This window comes from Giraffa tippelskirchi, chromosome 6, assembly GCF_054371585.1.
Source record: "Giraffa tippelskirchi isolate mGirTip1 chromosome 6, T2T-mGirTip1v1.2.pri, whole genome shotgun sequence".
In the NCBI taxonomy this organism is placed as follows: Eukaryota; Metazoa; Chordata; class Mammalia; order Artiodactyla; family Giraffidae; genus Giraffa; species Giraffa tippelskirchi.
Window position 1 is genome coordinate 115470384 of NC_137280.1, and position 24968 is coordinate 115495351.

Genomic DNA, 24968 nt, shown 5'->3' on the forward strand with positions numbered 1-24968 from the left:
AGAGGCAAAAAAGCCATAAATAAAATGTTTGAAACTAGCAGATGCTGGTTCACAAGGTTCAAGGAATAAAGTTCTTCTCCATAATATAAAAGTGCAAGGTGAAGCAACAAGTGATCTAGAAGATCAAGTTAGGATCATTAACGATGGTGCCTACACTGCACAACAGATTTTCAGTGCGGATAAAGCAGCCTTATATTGGAAGAAGATGCCACATAGGACTTTCATAGCTACAGAAAGGGCAATGCCTGGCTTCAAAGCTTTAAAGAACAGGCTGACTCTCTTGTTAGGCACTAATGCAGCTGGTGACTGTAAGTTGAAACCAATGCTTATTTACCATTCCAAAACTCCTAGGACCCTGAAGAATTATGCTAAAGCCACTCCGCCTGTGCTCTATAAATGGAACAAAGCCTAGATGACAGCACATCTGGTTACAATATGGTTTACTGAATATTTTAAGCCCCACTGTTGAGACCTACTGCTCAGAAAAAAAGATTCCTTTCAAAATAGTACTGCTTTTTGAACAGTCACCCAAGAGATCTCTGATGGAGATGTACAAGATTAATGCCGTTTTCATGCCTACCAACACAACATCCATTCTGAAGCTCATAGATCAAAGAGTAGTTTCAACTTTCAAGTCTTATTATTTAAGGTAAGAAATACATTTCACAAAGCTACAGCTGGCATACACAGTGATTCTTCTGATGGATCTGGACAAAGTAAACTGAAAATCTCCTGGAAGGGATTCACTGTTCTAGACGCCATTAAGAACATTCACGAGAACATTCCCGGTGGTCTAGCAATTAGGGGCTTCCCACATAGCTCAGTCGGTAGAGAATCTGTCTGCAATGCAGGAGACCCGGGTTCAATCCCTGGATCAGGAAGATCCCCTGGAGAAGGAAATGGCAACCCACTCCAGTATTCTCGCCTGGTGAATCCCATGGACAGAGGAGTCTGGCAGGCTACAGTCCATGGGGTCGCAAGAGTCGGACACAACTTAGCAACTAAACCACCACCACCAGTGGTTAGGACTCAGCGCTTTCACTGTCAGGGCTCAGGTTCAACAGCTGGTCGGGGAACAAAGAACCCACAAGCCGGCATGGCCAGGAAAAAAAAAAAAAACACTCATGGGAAGATACCAAAATATCAACATCCACACAACAGAAGTTTGAAAGAAGTTGACACCAATCCTCATGGATGACTTCGAGTGGTTCAAGGCTTGAGTGGAGGAAGAGCTGGCAGATGTGGTGGAAACAGCAAAGAAACAGAATTAGAAGTGGAGCTTGAAGATGTGACTGAATTGTGAAAACCTTATGATAAAACTTGAAGAGTTGCTTCTTATGGATGAGTAGAGAAAGTAGTTTCTTGAGATGACATGTACTTCTGGTGAAGATGCTGTGAAGACTGGTGAAATGGCAACAAAAGCTTTAGAATATTATTTGAACTCAATTGATATAGCAATGACAGTTTGAGAGGACTGATTCTATTTTAAAAAGAAAGAAGTTCTGTGGGTAAAATGCTATGAAACAGCATTATATACTATAGAAAAATTGTTTCTGAAAGGAATGATTCAATCGATGAGGCAAAAGTTAATTACTGTCTCATTTTAAGACACTGCCAGTTACCCCAACCTTCAGCAACTGCCATTTTGATGAGTCAGCAGCCACCAACATGGAGGCAAGACCTTTCATCAGCAAAAAGATTTCAACTTGCTGAAGGCTCACACAATGGTTAACAATAAAATATTTTCAATCAAAACAACTTTTTGAGACATAAATGCTATTTTGCACGTAACAAACTACAGTGTAAATAGAAATTTCTTATGTACTGGGAAACCACAAGTTCACGTGATTCACTTTATTGAGATTATCTCCATTGGACAGACTGGGACACTGAGGCTTGCAGAGTTTAGAAGCATGACCTGGGTCATAGCTGGAGGATTAAAAGCCAAGTGTATCTACCAAAGCCACAAGCTGCCAAAGCCAACTGCTTGTGGCCATTAGTGCACTTTGTACAGACATGGCTAGCCACCATTCATGCCCCAAGTCCTGAAGATATCACCCTGTTCCCTAGGAAGCATTTTTATATTTTCTTGCAACATTATAAAATCTTGAGAGCAGAAGTTACTTAGCTGAGAAAAGAGATGTTCAGAGAGATAAGAGGACACGGCTGTACTCAGCTCCCCATGCAGGCCCTATTTGGACAGTGATGGTGCCCAGCTGTCTCCAAACCAACAAAACAAACTCAGAGATGCGCCCTCAAAGCAGCGAGATGATGCAGTCTCAAAAAACACCTACTCACAGTAGAGGTCCCTCTGGGCAGACCTGGCACCATGAAGAGGACACTCTCATGAGATTCTCACTGAATTGCTCTAGGGAAGGACCCGACCCTGAAAAAGGTTCAGAGCCACTCAGGGGGCAGGAGAGAACCAAAAATGTCAAGAGCTACTCCCAAATGCACAGGGCCAGGTACAAACGCCCCTCCCCCACTCCCACGGGCACCCTACCTGGGTCCCCGCTGAGCTGGCCTGAGAGCCTGCTTGGAAGCCCAGGGCTCTGAGCCAGAGCTATGGGCTGGGCATCCTGGCTCTTTGCAAGGTCACTGTGGGGCTCTGCTGGCAGCTGCTCTTGCTCTTGGTCTGGAGGGCTGTCCCCATCGTCAATCACCACAGGGTCTTCACAGTGCTTGAGCTGCAATCCCAGAGAGGGCTCTTTAGAGCTCGGTGGAGAGGTCCCTGGCCAGATGAGGACCAGCAATTGTGCCAGGGACTGGGCAAACTCCCCCCTCCCTGGGCCTGCTGACCATTAACTCAACCACTAGAAGCACAGACCCACCTTGTTCAGGGCTATAAAGAGGGATGACACAACCGTGTCACAAACTACAGCCTTTAGGTTATGGATTCTGCTTTTTGGGGTTATCAAACTTCAATGTGGACATAACGAAAGCACATGGCTCCAGATGGAATTCCTCATCCCTGGCCAGGGAATATATGACCCCACCAAAGCATCAAAGCGCAAGGTGGCCACCCTCTCCACATCTGCTGCCCAGCCCCACTCTCTCCCTCTCCCTTCCCATCCTCCCAGCCAGTCTAGCCCAGCTCCCTCTGCTCACCCATTGCCAGGGTCTCCCCGGCTCTCGTTCCAGGGCCTCCACAGCGGACACAGCCTGATCACCACTCTCAGGTTCCTGGGCCCGCACCCAGCCCTGGACCTCCCGGGGCAGGATGGCCAAGAACTGCTCCAGCACCAGCAGCTCCAGGATTTGCTCCTTGGTGTGCCTTTCAGGTCGCAGCCAGCCCCGGCACAGGTCCCAGAGGCGGTGTAGGGCCTCCCGGGGGCCTGCAGCCTCCTGGTAGCAGAAACGTCGGAAGAGGCGGCGGGAGGACTCAGGACTGGGAAGCTCACCCTGGGAGGAAGGGTTCTCTCCCGGTGGGCTCCTCATTTTCCTGGGCTCCTCACTTTCCTTTGGAGCCAAGACTCGGGGGCACAGGGCTGTGGGCATGATGGGATTTGATGGGGGTCAGCGGCAGAAGACGATCCTATTTCCAAACAGAAATCACTGGCTTCAATGTTCTGGTTTCCTGTAGTAGTTTTTTGGGGGTGGTGATGGGAAAAGTGAAAAAGCCCACAGAGATCAGCCCTTGGGAGAAGCACCAGGATATGTGACAAGTGTCAGTGCAGATGATCCTTACACAAAGGCAGAGAAGGAACAACCCCATTCCCAAAAGCATCATTATATGATTTCCCTAACTGAGGACTGGATGAACAAGGCAGGCAGTCCAGGAGAAAAGCAGTGACATTTCAACGTGGCACTGGTGTTCCAAGCATCCCAGGAGACCAATGGGGCCGCATGCAGGAGAGAGATGGTAATTAACACTCTGTGGTACCTTCGATGGCCAGGTCCTCCTGGAAGGGACCTGAAATGGATGAGCTGAGAAGGCCGCTATCTTGAGGCTTCAGAGCCAAAGTCACCGTCCTTGCCCTTGAGACCTTTACAAAATGAGCTGAAAAGACAAAGACAAACATGCACAGGAAAAGCCTTCAAAGCTGATCCAGGACAGGAAATTCACCCTGCTGGTAGTGAGGGCTATCAGAGTTAGACCAACACAGAGCAAGTCAGCCTTGCTCAGTTGAGTATGCATCAGGAAGCAGGGAAGAAAGCAAACAGCCCAGAAGACACCCAGACACACAGTTGCTCAGTTGTGTCCAACTCTTTGCATTGCGATGGACTGTAGCCCGCCAGGCTCCTCTGTCCATGGGGATTCTCCAGGCAAGAATACTGGAGTGGGTTGCCATGCCCTCCTCCAGAGGATCTTCCCGACCCAGGGATCTAACCTGCATCTCCTGCATTACAGGCAGATTCTTTACTGCTGAGCCACCCGGGAAGCCCTCAAACAAGAGATGGGGAGAGTCAAAAGAGGCACATCCTGAGTTTACTAGAGAAAAATAACACTAAGTATTTAAAAGCACCGGTGTTTTAAAAGGAGCCTCCACCCAATTCACTGAAGTCTGAATAGTAAACTTCAGTATATATTTAAATATGTCTGGACCTTTGACCTGGCCTCCACCCATCTTGCCTTATTTCCTTTGTCATCTTCAAACCACAATGAAGAAAACCACACACACCTCACAGACCTTCCGCAGGCAGGACAGAGGTGGGGCACTCACGGCACAGCCTCCAAGTATGCAGAGAAGGGGCTCAGGGGCCCCTGCATCTCCTCAGTGAACATATGCAGGGCAACATCAGAGTAGCAGCCACTAAACCAGAGTACCGGACCCAGGGAAAACGAATGGCAAACACGGTCCCCTCCCCCACCATCGGGCCTCTGAGATCCTTGGACGTGGTCCCTTTCCCTCAACACCCGGTTTAGGAGGCTCACCCAGCATGCCAGCACACTTTACAGTTTGCCCCACCACCGGATTTCCTCCAGTGTCTGCTCCTGCATCTGACACCCAATCTCAGCCCTACTCAACTCCACCTTCCCTGAACTCGGCCATCACACACCTCCAGGGCCTCTAGGTTCCTCAGGTCTGCACTCACCCTCAGTACTCTAGGGCATTTGGCTCTGGGCTTAGCCCATCATCCCTAACCAGAGAGCCGTGTTCCTGTCACCCTGGCACCGGCACGTAGGAAGCTCAGAAATGATGAGTGATGAATGAATTAACGTTGATTAATACAAGAGGATCCAACAGGGGGCGGGGCGTACTTAAACGCAGCTCTAAGGGGAGGAACGGGGCCGGCTGAGCTGAAAGGGAAAGGGATGAGCATACCGTATACAAGGGAAAGGGGCAAGCTTTCCTTTGATCCAGATCTCTCTCTCTTTTCCCTCCCTATACACCCACACCCACCTCCACTCTAGCCAGCTCCCGGCTCCTCACCTTACAGCATGGAACTCCTTCTCAGCGTCTACCTCAAAGCCCTCCTGCGGCGGAAGTCTACGGCGGCAGCTCCTCATCCTTCCAGCCCGGTCTCCCGGGTGTCCTTCCTGAGGCGGGTTCTCTGCGAGGGCTACTCTGTCCCTGGCTAGCCAAGACCCCGTCTCCTGCTCATCCAGAAAACCACGGCTCCGCTTAAGAAGGAAGAAGTGGGATCAAATGCAGGCGCCTGAAAAACATTTGTGTTGTCTCATCCCCCTGCCCAGAGATTCAGCGCTCAGCTCTGGGAAGGGAGGGAGGCCGGAGCGCGCGGGGCTGGCAGCCAGGGGACCGAGGAGCGCGCAGTCGCGTGCGCGGGCCGCAGAAGCCGGGGCCACCCGGGCCGCACTCACCTCCTCGCCGAGTCCCAGTTGGCGGGCCGTACAGGCCTGACCGCCTCCGGAGCCCGCCGGACGCTGAGGAAAGGAAAGGCCGAAGCCCTCCGGCTCCCTCCCCTGGGACACTTCCTGCTCCGCTCTAGGACCGGGGAGGTCTCCGCATCTCAGTGGTTCTCTCCTCCGCCCCCCGGCCGAGGTGTGCGCTAGGGGTGACATTCGACACCCCCGGCCCGGCCCGGCCGGCGCGCCCCGCCCTGCCACGCCCCGCTTCGCGCGCGCCCGGGCCTCGGCGTCTGGCCGGGGGCTTTGTGGGTCCGCCACGCCGCCTCTGCCGGGCCTCCCCGCGGGCTTGCGCCGGGGGCGCGCGTCGAGGCGGGGCGGGAGGCAGGGGCCTCGAAAGCGCAACGGGGACCGCGCCTGGAGGAGGGTGGCGGAGCGGCGGGGCAGAGAACCGGGCCAGCGGGAGGGCTCGCGCGGGTGCGCCCTGCTGTGGGCGGCCGCCGGTATGGGAAGGTTGGTCTCGGGGCTTCTCTCTTTTCTGTTCTCCCCCTTCGGACTCGTACAAGGGGCTTGTTTACTCCCAGAAGGGCCGATCCGGGGGCCGAGGCTGAATGCTGGAGTTGGGAGGGGGAGCGGAGGAAGAAGGCTGCGGCGCATCGCGGGCCGTTACGTTTCAGAATCCGTGTGGGGCACCCCGACGTCCCATCTCACGCCCGCAGGCCCAGCCTCCTTCCAGTCAAAACCCTTACTCTACGCTCGGCCCGCGGCCGCTGGAGAGGCGAGGAAGGCTCGGGAGAGAAGACTCACCTCTTCTCCCCTCTATCCTTTATCGGATGCCCAAGGTGTCAGCCCTGGCTTTCGGAGGGTTTGCGGAGTTTCACTACTACTCGTGTAGCTACTCGTTACACGTCCCTTCTGAGCATCAGGACAACCCTGGGGAGGAGGGCCCAGAGGGACTTCTGTCCGTCTTGGCCCCCAGTGGGTGATCGGGGTGCTTATTGCTCCCTTAAGTGTAGAGTGTAGCTAGCTGTTCACACTGAGTCAGGGGAACGGGCTAATGGACTTTGACTTGAAGTCGAGTCGCAGCGAGGGCCGGGAAGAATTAGGGCCTCTGGACGTCTAGACAGGGCTCCTTGTCACTACACTATGCTGAACATGTAGCTCGAAGACAGAGACGTCTTCCTGGAACCATCCTTAATCTTCCAGGTTCTGGAGCTTGGGAGAAAGCATGTCTGGGGGTCCTGAGCAGGGCTGATTGACACCAACACTTCTCTTTTTTTCATCACTGGGCACTGAAGTTGAACTTTCCTATAGAAGAAGGCAAAGAAATGTCTCCATCTGCTAAAGAGGATGGGCTTCCCAGGTGGCTCAGTGGTAAAGAACTGGTAAAGAATCCGCCTGCCAATGCAGGAGCCACTGCATATGCGGATTGGATCCCTGGGTCTGGAAGATCCCCTGGAGGAGGAAATGGCACCCACTCCAGTATTCTTGCCATGATTGAGCATGCAGACAGAGACTAGAGAGGATACACTACTGCAGATAACTGATGTCCGGTCAGATCAAGCAAAACAAGTTCCCCTAAAGAAAGGAAGTGGCCTGGTTGAGCAGATGTGAAAGAGGTGGGTGGACCATGAAACTGGATTTATTTATTTATTTTTTGGTGGTGCTGCATGGCATGTGGGGGTCTTAGTTCCCCAACCGAGGGTGGAACCTGCACCCCCTGAATTGGAAGCACAGAATCTAAACCACTGGACCACCAGGGGGTTCTGGAACTGGATTTCTTGGCATTGCTTTCCTCATTCCAAGGACTTGGACTTGGGAGCCTTTTGTTTCTTCCTCTAAATAACAAATAATCATTCCTGAGTAAGGGAGTTAACAGGGAGCCACCGTTTGCTGAATGCTTGGATTCTGTGACTTTTGCAGGAGATAAAACAAAGGAGTAAAATTCATTTTTGTGAACAGTGACAGCCAGGTTCACAACAGTGACAACAGTTCACAGTGTCATTGTGAACAAATGACAGCCAAGTGCAGGCAGGGTCTCCCATCTCCCTGGAACCTGCAGATACCAGTGGAAACTACCCCTTCAGATTTAACTGGAATCAACAGGACTCATGTGCACCCCTTTCTCGGGAGCACCAGCCAGGCACCATGGCTTGGAGGAGAGGCAGGGGAGGAACCAAGGATTAGCCAAAGCGGGTCAGACTAAGGTGCTTTGGCAAATATTGCAGCCTGCTCTAAAAGTCCAGATCCTGTATGCCTGAGTTCCCAGCGCTGTGACTGGGTGAGGGAACTACCTGTTGAGTGTTAGTAATCTGAGCTCATAGTTCTGTCCACTGCAGTTCTAAAGCAGGTAAATTCAGAGCCTAGAAATCCCTAACTCACAGCATCAGATCAGTCCTCACTGCCCAGTTCCTTCCCCTGAACTGACACCTCTTTGTGAACTATCTCTTCGAAGCTTTATGTTTCTTTACTGCATTTTGCTCAGTGACAGTGGTTATGAGTGAGAGCACCTGGATTAAAACCTAATTCCTAACCAGATGATATTGGCTATACTTAACCTTTCTGTGCTTCAGTTTCCTCACCCAAAAAAAAATGGATAATGCTGTCTACCTTACTGAATGTGTGGGGCCATCCAGTTATTTGACAAATGTGTACTGAGTACTCACCAGGCATTCATGCTGCTAGATTCTATTCCAGGTTCTCAAGGTGCATCTGGGAACACAGTTGGCTGAGGGGATCGGTGAGAAGGGCAGGACAAAATCAATAACATGATCTGCTACATTTGATCCGCGCTGCAGAGGAAGAAGAATGTTGAGCAACATCAGGTAATGGATGCTGGGGATGAGCTGGGGATGGTCACAGTATTAAGAAAGAGGTCAGGGCAGGTTCCATTGTGATGGTAACATCTGAGATGAGGGAGTTGATCAAACCCAAGCATGGGTGAAAACCGGGTCCCGAGTGGAGGCCACCATGACAGCAAAGGCCCTAAACGTGTAGAAGCACAGGGAGGCAGTTAGTGAGTGAGGACCATGGTGTGTCAGCTTGGGGTGGAAGTGGGGAGGCAACTGGAGACCGGGGGAAGGTACTTTCTTTGACATCAAATGGGATTATGACAGATACCACAAGTAAAGCAACAGAAAGAGAACCCTGAATATAAATGCTACTCAAGGACCGTTGAGCCATCTCACAAGTAATGTTTCATTTGGTTTCTGTTATGTTGCTGATTGTATGTATTTTTATAAAGTGCTTGCTGTGTGCCACCAATTTTGTCAACCTTGGGGAGATCATAGTGGATAGACGATCCTGGCTTTTAGGAGCTAGAAGAGGAATCAGATGATAGATGGCATGAAGAAATAAAACAGGGTAAGAAGGAACCTGCTAGTGTGGTTGGGTAGGACCTTCATAAGGTAACATATGAGCAGAGAGCAGGTGGAGGGCAAATTGAACAGAAGTGTGCAAGAAAATCATTCCAGCAGAGGACCAGCATATGCAAAGGCCATAAAGCAGGAGGCTTGTCCCGTGGCTAGAGAAAGGGGAGACTGGAATGGAGTGACCGTGGATTTTACACTTAGAAATTTTCAAGTGAGGGAATGGCTTGATGGGACTTTATTTTTATCATTATCACTGTGCAGAACAGATTGGATCTAGATGGAGGAGGCAGAGGCTATTTTTGAAGCAGCCACAGAAATGCAAGCAGGACATAGCTCATTCCAGAGTCAGCTGGTGGAGGTGAGGCTGGTGAGCAGTAGCGGTTTCCTCCATGGTGTGCTACTGGATGTTAAATGGGTGAGAAACATGTGTAGTTTTTGGCCCCAGTTGGGTGATTGGAGAGTCTGCCTAGGAAACTGCAAAACAGTTTCTGGGGAGGGGTTGGGAGACAAAGATGAGTTTTGGACTTGCTAGCTCTGAAATGCTCAAGACAAATAGCTATGATGGTTCTGGGAGAAAGCCAAGGCTAGAGGTGGAAATCTGTTGTCACAGCATGCAATAGGAGTTGAGATCCTAGGATAGACTAGCATGGGTAGAGGAGCTGTCTTGGAGGAGTTGAATGGGCCACACTAGCTTTGGAGACTAGAAAGAGAGGAGAGAGATCCAGAGGGGAAAAAGAGGAAAGGGGGAAGTAGGAAGGGGGAGGAGAAGGAGCAGCCACTATGAGGTGGAGAGAAATCTGAGCAGTGCTGAGCCTTGGAATCCCAGGCAGGCAAAGATGTTTTCAAGAAAGAGGGATAGTCAATGAGGATAAGTGCTGCTGCAAGATCAAATGAAATGAGGAAAAACCACTGATAAGAGCATTGACCCATAGTATTTGGTATAGAGGCCCCCTGAGCAGAACAGAGGTGGTAGAGCTGCTGGGAGGGGGTAGTTTGGAGAGAGAAAGGAGGTGAGGGAGTGGAGACAGTTGGGTAGAAAAAAGTGGCAGTAGCTGAGGGAGAATGGGTCCCATCTTAAAGATGGGAGAATTACAGTGTGTGGCTTAAAGGAAGGAGGGGCTGGGCAGGAGCCAGGAGGAGCAGAGAAGGGAGAAGAAGAGGCAAGATGGTCTCTGGACCCTGAACCTAACAGGGAGCAAGTGAGTGGAAGTCCATGGTGGACTTCTGAACACACAGACACTTCAGCAAAAGAAGAAGCAGGATGTGATGGTTTATTTTATGCATCGATTTGGCAAGGTCTTAGTGCCCAGTTATTTGATCACACAGAAGTCTCAAATTTGCTGTGAAGATACTTTTTGGATGAGATTAACATTTAAATTAGTAGACTTTTCATAAAACAGATTATTCCCCATAAATGGATGGGCTTCACTCAGTCTCTAAGAGTAAAGACCAAGGGAATTCCCTAGTGGTCCAGTTGTTAAGACAGCGCAGAATTTTAACAATGTAGGGGGCATGAGTTCGCTCCCTGGTTGGGGAACCAAGATCACACATGCTGTGAGGCACCGCCAAAAGATTAAAACAAAAAAGAGTAAAGACTGAGGTTTACACACACCACACACACACACCCTTGACACACTCACCTTGCAGAGTGGAAAGGTGAATGGACTGTAGCAAAGGAAACCATAGATTATAGCAAACATGGAAAGTGAACTTTGCACCATAAAGTACCACGTATAGCTTTCCTAAAAATGCCGTATCTACAAACAGAAGGGCAGCAATTACATCTTCCCCTGGGGAGAAGGTCATCATTCCACAGGATATACTTGTGAATGAATGACAAACTCAGGTGTATAAGATGTGCCACCTTGTTGTCTGATTCCTGGACCAGCCACATGTGGCTTCCCTGGCAGCTCATTAGAAATAGAACGCTGGGGTCCCAAACACAGTCTGAATTGTTAACCAAATACTAGGACTAGACTTTCTAGTTATTTGCAGTTTGTTTTGTTTTATTTTTTGGTTGAGTTGGATGGCATGTGGGATCTTAGTTCCCTGACCAGGGATCGAACCCATGCCCCCTGCAGTAGAAGCTCCACTTCCACTTCCACCAGGGAAGTCCAGCTCTTTGCAGTTTGAGAAGCTCTGTTGTAAAGGAGTAAGCATGGTTCTGGGCAGAGTAGATGCTCAACAAACTATAGCAGTCCTAAGAATAACAGTGCTGAATATTACTGTGACTTATTCATAGACTTCTGGGAAGCAAGGACAATAGGGTTCTGACCTGGTACCCCAATATCCAGCAGAGGTTATGGCTGATACAAAGGGCTCTGAGAATCCACTGAATGAAAAAATTTGGCTTGATTAATTTTCTTGCAATACAGGCCTCCCAGCTGTCACATGAAGGCTGCTCATCTATTTTTGTTTTTATGTTTTGTTTTGTTTTGTTCCTTTTGCCAAAGTCAAAAAGACTTTGAGAACTACACAAAGACCAACATAACCAACTATTCAAGGGCTCCAATGAAAGCACCTAAAATAACCCAGTTGTCCACTGGAAAAAGGTGCCAAGGATGGAGGAGAAGGAGGAGGGTGTTAGGGAAGTAGTGGTCACTTGTGCTTTGGCTGCTCTTTAGAGGTGGGCTCAGGACAGGTGGGATCAACTAAGGATCATGAGTTGTCAGGAGGTGAGGGTGACTTCATGGAGTAGTCACAGATGAGTGTAGCAAGCAGATCTGGGGTGTGCGTGGTAAGAAAATAAGAGTCACTCCAAGATGGGTGCATTGTGGTACTTCACAGTTGCAGCAAAACCCGAGGAAAACCATGTTTCCGGTGAACACATAAATGCTTTACTGTGTCTGTCTTTCGTGCCTGTTCTTTTTAAAAACTTTTATTTATTTTGGCTGTGCTCAGTCTTCACTACTGTGGACAAGCTTTCTCTAGTTGCAGCGAGCGAGGGCTACTCTTTAGTTGCTGTACGCAGGCTTCTCATTGCAATGGCTTTGTGCCTTGCAGAGCATGGGTTCTGGACAAGCAAGCTTCAGTAGTTGTGGCTCGTAGGCTCTAGAGCTCACCCTCGGGCTTGGTTGTCTTGAGGCAGGTGGAATCTTCCCAGAGCGGGGATTGAACTTGTGTCTTCTGCACTGGCAAGCGGATTCTGAACCGCTGTATCATGAGGGAAGTCCTCCTGCCTGTTTTCTCTATCCACTCTGATTTTCAGTTTTGCTCCTGGATAGTCTTTGACTCTTTCTGGAGGGAATCAACTCTGGTCATTGCAGTTCTTTGGTTTTTGGGTTTTTTTTTTTTCATTGCAGTTCTTTGAATGTTCCCCTTCATTCTGTCTGTTCCTTAAGTGAAGCAAATCCCAGGATCCTGGAATTTCAGGAAGCTGAAGCTCAGGGAGAGAACACTGGTCAAGGATCCCAGATGTGTGGGGGTCGGGGTGGGGAAGGCAGATGTCATGCACAATATGTTCGGCATATGCTAGGCTTACCATCTGCATTTTATCACTTCATGCACACTGGAATCCCAGGAAGCTGGAACCCTAAGAGCCACATGAAGAGCTTGGAGTCTGTCCTGTAGGACAGAAGTGTTCACTACATGCTGGATCCCACACTCTGAGGCGTGTCCTGATTCCATCTCAGAGCACAGAACCCATGCTGGCCCCTCCATCTCTATCTAGCCTTCCTACTCAAGTGTGGTTTAAGTCATATAACCATGGAGTACCTATATCTTAGGTATTTTTTCTCAGTCAGTCTCAGGAACAGGGAAATCTTACTTCTGTTCCCTTGCTCTGCAGGCTGCTTAGATGCTGGGAGGCAGTAGATAAGTTTCTCCACTCATATATGATGATACAATACCTGGGTCACATGGATCAAACAAAATTTTTTGCATAAGTACTCCAGCAACAGGGGCTTCTCCGGGGGCTCAGTGGTAAAGAAATCCACCTGCAGTGCAGGATTTGCAGGAGATGTGGGTTCGATCCCTGGGTGGGGAAGATCCCCTGGAGGAGGGCATGGTAACCCACTCCAGTACTCTTGCCTGGAGAATCTCATGGACAGAGGAGCCTGGCGCGCTACAGTTCATAGTTTTGCAAAGAGTCAGACATGACTGAGTGACTTAGCACACACGCACCCACCCCAGCACAGAGCCAGGGATGCTTAGGAGGTACTTACACATCGTAGTCCCCCTTTCCTCCTCAGTTACCTGTACATGAACTTTTAAACTTCTTAGTGTTCAACACCTGTAATTATGGTGCATCTCAGTTTGCGTTTCTGCTACTGAACACCTGGATGGTAGTCACTATGTATTTTTGCTCCAGATATAGAGAATTCTGAATTCTGAGTGTGTATTCCTCAGACACTCTGAGTGCTTTCACTAAATCTTTTAAACATAGCATGATCTATTTCAGGAATTTCCTGACACTCGCTAGCTACCGACCCTTCTAATTTTGCCAGTCTCCCTTCAGCCCCATTCCCTCAAGCTCAGTTTATTTCACATGCAGATAGGGATGGCAGTGAGAGTCCTGTAATGGGTTGAAATTTATCCCACAACATGATATACTTGAATCTTAATCTCTTATTACTGTGGAAGTAGCCTTATTTGGAAATAGGATCTTTGCAGTTGTAAACAAGTTATGACAAGGTCATGCTGAATTAGAGTCAGCTTGAAATCCAATGATGGGTTCCTTATGAGTAGGTCATGTGAAGATAGACACCAGGATGAAGGCCATGTGACCATGAAGCCAGAGATGAGTGTGGTGTGTCTACAAGGCCAGGAATGCCAGGGGTTGCTGGTAATCACCAGACACAAAGAGAAAGCAAGGAATGATTCTTCCCTATAGCGTGGTCCTGCCATGCCTTGATTTCACATTCTGGCCTCCAGAACTGTGAGAGAAGAAATTCCTGTTGTTTCAGGTTACCCAGTCTGTGCAATTTGTTATGGCAGCCCTAAGAAATTAACACAAGCCTGGGTATTTCCCTGGTGGCCCATGTTCCCAATGCAAGGGGTCTGGGTTTGATCCCTGCATTAGATCCTGCATGCTGCAATGAAGACCTTGTGCAGCCAAATAAAATAAATATTAACCTTGACCCACCCACCCTCACACACCCACTAATTTGGGCTATAATATTAGAATACTTGTCACAGTCCTACTTCTGCTTGTTTCTGATTATTTCCAGCCTTGCTCATAGTCTCTTGTAGATAAATTTGAGACCCCATATTGAAACTTGAAAGTTATCAGCTTTTCTTTGCTGACCTACCTAACTGGTTAAAACTGGCAGAGTCCCCCATTCATCTTCTCTTTTGAATTCTGGTTGTTTTTGTTAAGGTCATCTCCTCGGAATACTGAGATAATTGCCAGCACATATGCTGTCCTTATCACTCTCCTCTGAGTTAATTCAATTTAGCATTTACTGGGTGTCAACTCAGAGCAGCCTGGCTCAAGGGTGAGCAAATGGAGCTTCTTCTGGAAGATGGGAAAACCTCATTGGCACAACATGAAGATGAAATAAGTGAGTGAATGACCATTATGCAAAATACTTGTTATTTGGAGGGAATTGTGTGACTAACCTGCAGATGAGGTGAGAGGCTAATGAATTTGGATTTCAATCTGTAAGCTAGTATTTCTCATGATTTTTTTGCCTGCAGCCCAAAGACACACAAATCATGATTCATGCTGATAATTTCTGCTCTATTCTATTCTGCAGAAAAAAGGCTGGACTGTTGGCAGATTCTCTCTTCAGCCAAACTCTACCCAGGTTTCCCTGAGCATTTTTCCAACTAGACCTGACTTTAAGGCCTCCATTCTTGCTCTACATTGTCCAACTTTAGGAGGAATCCTGCTCAGTCAGTTTAATCAGAAGCCCCCACCCTCAAGATTTCTGATTACCCTTGAAATCTCTGATCAGGTTGCTCATCCTCCCCACCATACCTCAGGTGATATCTGATCACCATGGCCTGCCTTCAGCAAGAATCCCTTTAGGTCAGGTTGCTTTATCTTGAATGCCCCTTTATTCCTAAGGTTTTCCCTTGGTAATATTCTGTCCACTGACCTTGTTCCTTGGCTGTGAATTTGCACCTTTCCTTTTTGCATTTGGAGTTGAGCCCAATCACTCTCTCCATTGCAAAATCCCATTTTGGTGGTCTGTACACCTATCCTAGTAGTTTCCTGAATAAAGACTGCCTTATTGTGCTTTAAATAGTGTCATGAATAATTTTTCTTTAATACTATTATAGGCTCTTATGGGTCTTTTAACACAGTGGAGTGTTAATGAAGGGTTCTCTTTAGGCCAAGGGAACTGTGATGTGTACCAGAGTTCAGTTAAGTATTTTGGGGAAACCCAGGAGAGAGATATGTGGGCTGCTGGCTTACTGACTTGACAAGAGAACAGACAGTTGTTAGTGAATATGGGAGTTGAAGGCCAGAAAGTCAGCTGCTGTCAGCTGTGATTGAATCCAGTCACTTTGTATGTCTCAGTCACCATTGGGTTGTGGAAAGGCATTGTCAGGTAAAAATTCTCTCCTAGAACTGTAGAAAGTCTGGGAACCAAAACCTCTCATCTTGTAGTAACTTGCTGAGAAATAGCATCCTAAAGCCTGTGTTGTGGGCTTTGGGAATAAAAGTCTGGCTCCTAAACCTCATCACAAATAGTAATAGCCAGAATTCTGAATTGTAAGGTGGGCCCTGGGTCTGGCTCATGCTGGTAGCCTTCTTGGAGACTCCCCAGCTGTGTCAGAGGGGAGGCTACTGGGACTTAACAAATGAGACATATGTACTGTTTATAACCAACTTGATGCAAACATAGCTGTCTTCCTCTGTGGCCTGAATGATCCAGGTCTCCCATGCCAGAAACAGATAGTTTAAATGTTACTTTGTATTCTTATTTTCTTTCTTTACATTATTTAGTCTAGTTGAAAGGTTATCATCTACATGTATTCTTAGCCTCACTTAAAAAAAAATCTGCTTTTATCTTCACAATTACTTGATCTAATTGCTTGTTCTTTTTGTTGTTGTTGTTAGGAAAATATTTATGGTTTTATTGTATCATGAGGCATTGAAACATCTGAACAAATCAGTATCTGGGTAATGAGGCTTTCTCCTTCACTTTTATGGGTTACTAAAGCAACTTGTCAGCAGATTTTCAAAAAAAAAGACAACCTTTTGCATTACTTAAGTCATTCCAAGGTATACGCTGGTACAACACAAACTTCTATCAGATGCAGCTAGTCTAGGATCCAAACATCATGCAAAACAGTAGAGCAGCACGCTGCACCCATTCCCACCGTGGCCCTGCTTATTTGTTGATGATATTAGGAGCATCTGGAGGAATGTGAATAGTTGAATAGTAAGAGGAAGAGGAAGAAGGAGGAAATAGCATGAATGTCTGGCTGGGAGGGGTTCAGCCCCAGTTGTGCAGGGCAATCTTGAACGTGTCATTGGTACAAATCCAAGCAGCCTTGATGCTCTTTAATAGGAACATCTAGTGGAACCGCATGATGGGGGTCTTCATTGGCCTTGAGCTCACCCACAACTGTGCTGATGATGCAGCTATCCGGCATGGGCTGATGGTCCTGAGCCGTGATGCTGTGCTGGGTTTTCTGGAATGGAAGCTAGGCAACTTCTCCACAATGGCAGCTTTCCCTTGGAATTGCTGTCCTTCCCATGTGAAGCATGAGATGTTGAAATAAACTGCTCTTAATTGGATTCTGTCATTATCGAATAACTGGGAGTAATGTTGAATGAAGCTGGAGCCAATCTGCTTCCAAACTGGCTTGTCTCCCATTCTGGAGCATCACCCAGCCTCATTGAGACCCAAGGAGCTGGCACAATGGTGGCAGCAACCCAACTTGGTCTGCCTGTTTTGTTTTAAAATTTACTTATTCTACTAGTGCAGAGTTAACACCCTGATAAATCCTCAGAAGTTATCCAGCATCAAACTTCTTAACTGAGTTGAAAACAAAGCCTGGAAAAGTTAACAGGGTATTTAAGGAATTTCCAGGGACTCAACAAGTTCATCTGACCTCTGATTTCTGGGACTCTTTACCGGGACTGCTGCCTGGTGTGTTATAACAGAGCCTTCTGGTTGCTAGAGGCTGGACACTCCACGCCCTTGGCCTTCTCTTCTGTCTCCACTGGACCCTCCCACCTTTCATAATTCCTCCTTGTTTTTGTTCAGTTGCTAAGTCATGTCTGACTCTTTGAGACCCCATGTGTTGAAGGAAGGGGAGCCCCTTTTCCAGGGCCCAAGAGTGGGCTCTTGTCTAACACTCAGAAATGAATTGTCTGAGAAATAAATTGTCACATAAGCTGACAAAGCAAAAGACATTATTAAGAAGAGGTGCCCATGCAAAGAGGAGTAGGGTAAAAGAACCCAGGAGAACTGCTGTGCCATGTGGCTCACAGTCTTGGGTTATGTGGTGATAGGATTAGTTTCCAGGTTTTCTCTGGCGAATCACTCTGACTCAGGGTCCTTCCTGGTGGGTCAAGCATTACTCAACCAAAATGGATACCAGTGAGGATCCTAGGAGGTAGTAGGACATGGGGAGAAACATCAATAACCTCAGATGCGCAGATGACACCACCCTTATGGCAGAAAGTGAAGAACTAAAGAGCTTCTTGATGAAAGTGAAAGAGGAGAGTGAAAAAGCTGGCTTAAAACTCAGCATTCAAAAAATGATCATGACATCCAGTCCCATCACTTCATGACAAATAGATGGGGAAACAATGGAAACAATGACAGATTTTATTTTTTTGGGTTCCAAAATCACTGCATATGGTGACTGCAGCCATGATATTAAAAGATGCTTGCTCCTTGGAAGAAAAGCTATGACCAACCAGGACAGCATATTAAAAAGCAGAGATATTACTTTGCTGACAAAGGTCCACCTAGTCAAAGCTATGGTTTTTCCAGTAGTCATGTATGGGTGTGAGAGTTGGGCCATAAAGAAAGCCGAGTGCCAAAGAATTGATGCTTTTGAATTGTGGTGTTGGAGAAGACTCTTGAGAGTCCATTGGACTGCAAGGAGGTCAAACTAGTGAATCCTAAAGGAAATCAGTCCGGAATATTCATTGGAAGGACTGATGCTGAAGCTGAAACTCCAATCCTTTGGCCACCTGATAGGAAGAACTGACTCCTTGGAAAAGACCCAGATGCTGGGAAAGATTGAAGGCAGAAGGAGAAGGTGACGACAGAGGATGAGATGGTTGGATGGCATCACCGACTCAATGGGCATGAGTTTGAGCAAGTTCTGGTAGTTGGTGATGGACAAGGAAGCCTGGCATGCTGCAGTCCATGGGGTCGCAAAGAGTCAGACACGACTCAGCAAGTGAACTGAACTGAACTGAGGACACAGGGCGTCTCCTTTAGACCTTTTTCAAATTCTTCCATTGGTGACAGCTTGTTAGTTCCGTGTTCCTTACTGGGACCTCCTGTCTTAAAATATAACTCATGCAAATGGTTACTGTGGTGCCTGGCCAGGGTGGGCAGTTTCAGTCAGTGTGCTTCCCCTAACACATGGACTGCAGCATACCAGGCTTCCCTGTCCTTCACTGTCTCCCAGAATTTGCTCAAACTCATGTCCATTGAAGTAGTGATGCCATCCAATCATTTCATCCTCTATTGACCCCTTCTCTTCCTGACTTCAATCTTTCCCAGCATCAGGGTCTTTACCAATGAGTTGGCTCTTCGAATCAGGTGGCCAAAGTATTGGAGCTTCAGCTTTAGCATCAGTATTCCAGTGAATATTCAAGGTTGATTTCTTTTAGGATTGACTGGTTTGATCTTGCTGTCCAAGGGACTCTCAAGAATCTTCTCCAACACCACAATTTTAAAGCAATTCTTCAATGCTCAGCCTTCTTCTTTATGGTCCAACTCTCACATCCATCTAACTGAAAGCCTATAGCTTTGACTATATGGACCTTTGTCCTCAAAGTTATGTCTCTCCTAGCCTATTTCAACCTGTGGGCACCCCCCAACCCGCCACCAGGCTCCGGGAGTTTCTGGGGGCCTGCCCTGCCAGGGCCAAGTTCTCCGACGCAGGGGTGGTTGAGCCTTACAAAGGCCACTAGCCGAGGGAGGGATGGGCTGGCCATAAGGGAGAGTCAAGAATTGTGCCCTCTTGGTCAGTCACTTCAGACTAAGAAGGGGAGGGTCCAGAGGTGTGCACATCCAGCCAAGTACATTTTGTCTTGGCTCAGGAATTTCTGAGGGTGGGCAATATATTTTAAACAGCCTACCCCCTGGCGCTGGACTCCTGCAGATGCCCAGACCCAGGAGCTGCCCACCACAATAGGTAATGACCCGTTACCAACTTTGGTTCCGTGACTTCAACTCCATTGTAAGAAAATCTCGCGTTGGCCCTAACACCGTTGTAAGGGTGAAATTGTGGGAGGTCTCGGGGATCAGTATCTATTCCAAAAATGCCGTGCAGATATTTGAAATCAGAATTAATCAGAATTTCAGTTTTCCCATTTCTAGGGTGAAAGGTTGTTTAAAGAAATTTTAAATATAAGTAATTTTTTTAGGGAAATTTCTGAAAAAAAGAAGCTAGCAGGTTCATGCCTCTCTATTGTTCGGATTTGATGACAGAAATTGAAGGAATGAGCAAGAACAAAAGGCGTGGCACTCCCCGGGGTTTCTTGCACCCGCTGCTGGTCTGTCCCTGCGGGGATTCCTCACATTCACCAAAAAACTGGTCTCACAGTTGAGAACCATCGCTGCAGGGAAAAATCTCGCCCAAGTCTGAGCTTCCATTTCTCAAACTACAGCTACTCTCCAGGTTTTGTGAATCTGCCTTCCCTCTCTTTCCACTTCCAGCGACTTCTCTGATAGCACCTTTTGCACCTTTCCTGTTGTTCTGAGTCTTTGGGACCCCATGGACTGCAGCACACCAAGCTTCCCTGCCCTTCACCATCTCCCCAAGCTTGCTCAAACTAATGCCCTTTGAGTCGGTGATGCCATCCAACCATCTCATCCTCTGTCGTCCTCTTCTCCTCCTGACTCTGATCTTTCCCAGTATCAGGGTCTTTTCTATTGGCTTAAGGAAAAAAAAAAATCTGCAAGTTGCCTGTTGAATGCAAGTTGCCTATTGAATGCAAGTTGCCTATTGAATGCCATTCAGAATGAAAAGAGGGAGCTCTTTTAACCTGGATTGTTCTGTCCGGTATGGCTTTTTGAGACCCCATGGACTGTAGCTGGCAAGGCTCCTCCATCCATGGGATTTCTGAGGCAAGAATACCAAAGTGGGTTGCCATTTTCTTCTCCAGGGGAGCTTCTGGACAGAAAGGATGGAACCTCTTGTGTCTCCTACATTGGCAGGCAGATTCTTTATCACTAGGACAACCTGGGAAACCCTTTAAACCCGGAACCTTGCAGCAAATCCTCCTTTCCCAACAGGTCTTAGACTGATGCATTTTCACCCTGTGAGTTGTGCATGGGTTAATCAACATAGTGAGCCAACACTCACTTTTTTTTTTTTTTTTAAATAGAAGAGACTAGTAGAGATGAAATGTCAGAGCACATTGCTCTAGTTTGGAAATGGGTTCATAGATTCAGGTATTTCTGAAATAGGGCTTTTGTTTTCTCAATATCTGCAAGAAGGAAGAATGAGGGGAGTATCCATTATCAAGAAACCACTAGTTGACTTCACTACAGTTCCCACTTCCACAATTTTAAGGGCTCTTTTAGAGAACAAAAGGAGACACCCCCACCTTCCAAATACTGCTGGTTTGAATATGTACACTGCAGTCTGGGAAGTCCTCAAAAGTAAACACAATCTACCTTTGAAAGCACAGGCTTTGAAATCTACCCCAAATAACTATAGAAGAGGTGGAATTTGCATTTGGAAAGGGACCCAAATATACATTTAAAAGAGAAGTGGCCCTTTATGGGGAACAACAAAGAGAAACAGGACCTAGAGGGAGGAAAATGAAAGGACATTTTTTGTTACATTAACTTTTAGAACTTTGAGGCTATGTCAGGGTAAGTATTGTTCCCAGAATTTTGCACCCATTTTGAACATACACGCATATTTACATACACATACATAAATACATATGTACTCAATACAAGGTTAAATGTATTTCTTTGGCTTGCAATTTTAGAAGTGTGAGAGACAGTAACCATATCATTAGTAATTTTTTTCAATATTTATTTGTCTACATTTGGTTTTAGCTGTGGCAGGAGAGATCAGGCATTGTGGTGCAATGGCTTAGTTGCCCTGGGGCACATGGGATCTTACTAGGGATCAAACCCACATCCCCTGCACTGGAATGCAGATACTTAACCACTGGACCACCAGGGAAGTCCTTATCATGAGTTCTTAAAGGGAAGTCTTTGGAATACCTGTGTTGAATTCCAATTGTGTGTATAATGAAAACCCTGATTTCTGGCTCCTTCCAAAACCTTGCAAATGGCAAGCACTAAGTGAGGAGTCTTTTCAACCTGCATTTAGCACCATCTGACCATCGTTTTTTCTCAAAGACCAGTGGAATCCTGCCTGCATCAAAACTACCTGGAGTTTTCTCTGAAAGTAAGGCTTCCATAGTCATAGAACTCCTGGAAGGTGGAACCAAAAAATCTTCCTTTTTCCTAAGTTGAGGTGAGTTTCTGAAACACTGTAAAGTTTGAGGACTGTGTTAGATGATTTGAATACACTCTAAAAGTTTTTCAGTCATTACCCCATAGACTCATTTTGTTGTTGTTGTTTTCATTTGTTTTTGTTTGGTTCACCCTTGGCAGTGACAGTGTAGAGTTCCCTGTGGACCACCAAGGAATTCCCTCTTTTTTTTTTTTTTTCCCCTTAATTAGCAACAATTAGAACCAGACATGGAACTACTGACTGGTTCCAGATTGGGAGACGAGTACGTCAAGGCTGTATATTGTCACCCTGCTTATTTAACTTATATGCAGTGTATCATGCAAAGTGTGGGATTGGATGAAGCACAACTTGGAATCAAGATTTCAGGGAGAAATACCAATATCAATATGCGGATGACACCACCCTTATGGCAGAAAGTGAAGAACTAAAGAGCCTCTTGATGAAAGTGAAAGAGGAGAGTGGAAAATTTGACCTAAAATTCAACATTCAGAAAATGAAGATCATGGCATACGGTCCCTACATTTCATGGCAAATAGATGGGGAAACAGTGGAAACAGTGACAGACTTTATTTTCTTGTGCTCCAAGATCACTGCAGGTGGTGACTGCAGCTATGAAATTAAAAGATGCTTGCCCCTTGGAAGGAAAGTTATGACCAACCTCAGTTCAGTTCAGTCGCTCAGTAGAGTCCGACTCTTTGCAACCCCTTGGACTGAAGCATCCCAGACTTTCCTGTCCATCACCAACTCCCAGAGTTTACTCAAACCCATGTCCATTGAGTTGGTGACGCCATCCAACCATCTCATTCTCTGTTGTTGCCTTCCTCCCGCCTTCAATCTTTCCAGCATCAGAGTCTTTTTAAATGAGTCAGATCTTTGCATCAGGTGGCCAAAGTATTGGAGTTTCAGCTTCAGCATTAGTCCTTCCAATGAATATTCAGGACTGATCTCCTTTAGGATGGACTGGTTGGATCTCCTTGCAGTCCAAGGGACTCTCAAGAGTCTTCTCCAGCACCATAGTTCAAAAGCATCAATTCTTTGGCACTTAGCTTTCTTTGTAGTTCAACTGTTGTAGCCACGCGTTTTGGGAAACAAACTCACTTAGAAGGACAATGCAGGTAGTGGAGTGCAGTTTATTACACTGGTGGGCCCAAGGCAGAGTGTTCTCTTAGCCAAGAACACTGACCAGCATTTGTGAAAATCTTTTATACCCCATGTGTACGTGTCTGAACTCACCATCCCAAATTCCTTGAGACTTACATAAACAAAGGAAGGGTAAATACAATCACAGTAATCTCATCATTTATGTGTTATGTGTTCAAACAGTTAAACAATTGGCCAATTATCAATAAGCCCTCGGTTGCACTCCCATAGGTACAGAAAAATTTATGGCCTGTCCAGAGACAGGGGTCATTAGTGTATGTTTCCTCTTAGGCAATGAGTAACCTAGATACGATCTTCAAGGTTCCCCTGTCCAGAGGGGGTTTTATCCTTCTATTGTTGTTTCCATAGGCACTAAGCACAGAGTTTAGAGTCCATTAGAGAGGTGACCAAGCATGATCAGCATAAACAGGCCTAAGATAGAGTCCAGGTTCTATGAATTCCCTCTTCACAACGTGCACATCCATACATGACTACTGGAAAAACCATAGCCTTGACTAGACGGACCTTTGTTGGCAAAGTAATGTCTCAGTTTTTTAATATGCTGTCTAGGTTGGTCACAACTTTTGCTCCAAGGAGCGAATGTCTTTTACTTTCATGGCTGCAATCACCATCTGCAGTGACTTTGAAGCCCAGAAAAATAAAGTCTGACACTGTTTCCACTGTTTTCCCATCTATTTGCCATGAAATGATGGGACCAGGTGCCATGATCTTAGTTTTCTGAATGTTGAGCTTTAAGCCAACTTTTTCACTCTCCACTTTCACTTTCATCAGAAAGCTCTTCAGTTCTTATTCACCTTCTGCCATAAGGGTGGTGTCATCTGCGTATTTGAGGTTATTGATATTTCTCCCAGCAATCTGGATTCCAGCTTGTGCTTCATCCAGTCCAGGGTTTCTCATGATGTACTCTGCATGTAAATTAAATAAGCAGGGTGACAATATACAGCCTTGACGTACTCCTTTCCCTATTTGGAACCAGTCTGTTGTTCCATGTCCAGTTCTAACTGTTGCTTCCTGATACAGATTTCTCAAGAGGCAGGTCAGGTGGTCTGGTATTCTCACCTCCTGAAGAATTTTCCACAGTTTATTGTGATCCACACAGTCAAAATCACTGTAGATGGTGATTGCAGCCATGAAATTAAAAGACGCTTACTCCTTGGAAGGAAAGTTATGACCAACCTAGACAGCATATTGAAAAGCAGAGACATTACTTTGTCAACTAAGGTCCATCTAGCCAAGGCTATGGTTTTTCCAGTAGTCATGTGTGAATGTGAGAGTTGGCCTCTAAAGAAAGCTGAGCGCTGAAGAATTGATGCTTTTAAACTGTGGTGTTGGAGAAGACTCTTGAGAGTCCCTTGGACTGCGAGGAGATCCAACCAGTCCATCCCAAAGAAGATCAGTCCTGGGGGTTCATTGGAAGGAGTGATGTTGAAGCTGAAACTCCAACACTTTGGCTACCTGATGCAAAGAGCTGACTCATTGGAAAAGACCCTGATGCTGGGAAAGATCGAAGGCAGGAGGAGAAGGGGACGACAGAAGATGAGATGGTTGGATGGCATCACCCACTCAATGGACATGAGTCTGGGTAAACTCTGGGAGTTGGTGATGGACAGGGAGGCCTGGTGTGCTGCGGTTCATGTGGTCACAAAGAGTCAGACACGACTGAGTGACTGAACTGAACTGAACTGACACAGTTAAAGGCTTTAGTGTAGTCAATAAAGCAGAAGTAGATGTTTTTCTGGAACTTTCTTGCTTTTTCAATGATCCAACAGATGTTGGCAATTTGATCTCTGGTTCCTCTGCCTATTCTAAATCCAGCTTGAACATCTGGAAGTTCACGGTTCACATACTGTTGCATCCTGGCTTGTAGAATTTTGAGTATTATTTTACTAGTATGGGAGATGAGTGCAATTGTGCAGTAGTTTGAGAATTCTTTGGCATTGCCTTTCTTTGGGATTGGAATGAAAACTGACCTTTTCCAGTCCTGTGGCCACTGCTGAGTTTTCCAAATTTGCTGGCCTATTGAGTGCAGCACTTTCACAGCATTATCTTTTAGCATTTGAAATAGCTCAACTGGAATTCCATCACCTCCACTAGCTTTG

The 24968-nt window shown here is 46.7% G+C and overlaps 2 protein-coding genes and 1 pseudogene across 10 annotated transcripts in view; 1 reads left to right on the top strand and 2 right to left on the bottom strand.

Moving 5' to 3' along the window:
* ZNF496 (zinc finger protein 496) overlaps window positions 1-6014 on the bottom strand; it is a 44475-nt gene extending 38461 nt beyond the window's left edge. The window contains exons 1-5 of one of the 3 annotated variants that reach the window (XM_081502123.1): window positions 5765-6014; window positions 5376-5601; window positions 3884-4000; window positions 3109-3535; window positions 2504-2687 (exon numbers count right to left, since the gene is read on the bottom strand). In XM_081502123.1, coding sequence (XP_081358249.1) covers window positions 2504-2687; window positions 3109-3498 — 574 coding nt within the window. In that variant the 5' untranslated portion in view covers window positions 3499-3535; window positions 3884-4000; window positions 5376-5601; window positions 5765-6014. Of the gene's footprint in view, window positions 1-2503; window positions 2688-3108; window positions 4001-5375; window positions 5602-5764 lie in introns of all 3 variants that reach the window. The other 2 variants (XM_081502121.1, XM_081502122.1) reach the window with 2 other exon arrangements.
* A 15-nt stretch (window positions 6015-6029) lies between these two features.
* The window catches only part of NLRP3 (NLR family pyrin domain containing 3), a 101557-nt gene continuing 82618 nt past the window's right edge, over window positions 6030-24968 (top strand). For 2 of the 7 annotated variants that reach the window (XM_081502084.1, XM_081502085.1), the window contains exons 1-3: window positions 6030-6262; window positions 7048-7368; window positions 8435-8574. The gene's annotated coding sequence lies outside the window, so the exon portion shown is untranslated. Of the gene's footprint in view, window positions 6263-7047; window positions 7369-8434; window positions 8575-14437; window positions 14622-24968 lie in introns of all 7 variants that reach the window. The other 5 variants (XM_081502090.1, XM_081502089.1, XM_081502087.1 and 2 more) reach the window with 5 other exon arrangements.
* LOC145510586 (nuclear transport factor 2 pseudogene) lies at window positions 16509-16892 on the bottom strand (annotated as a pseudogene).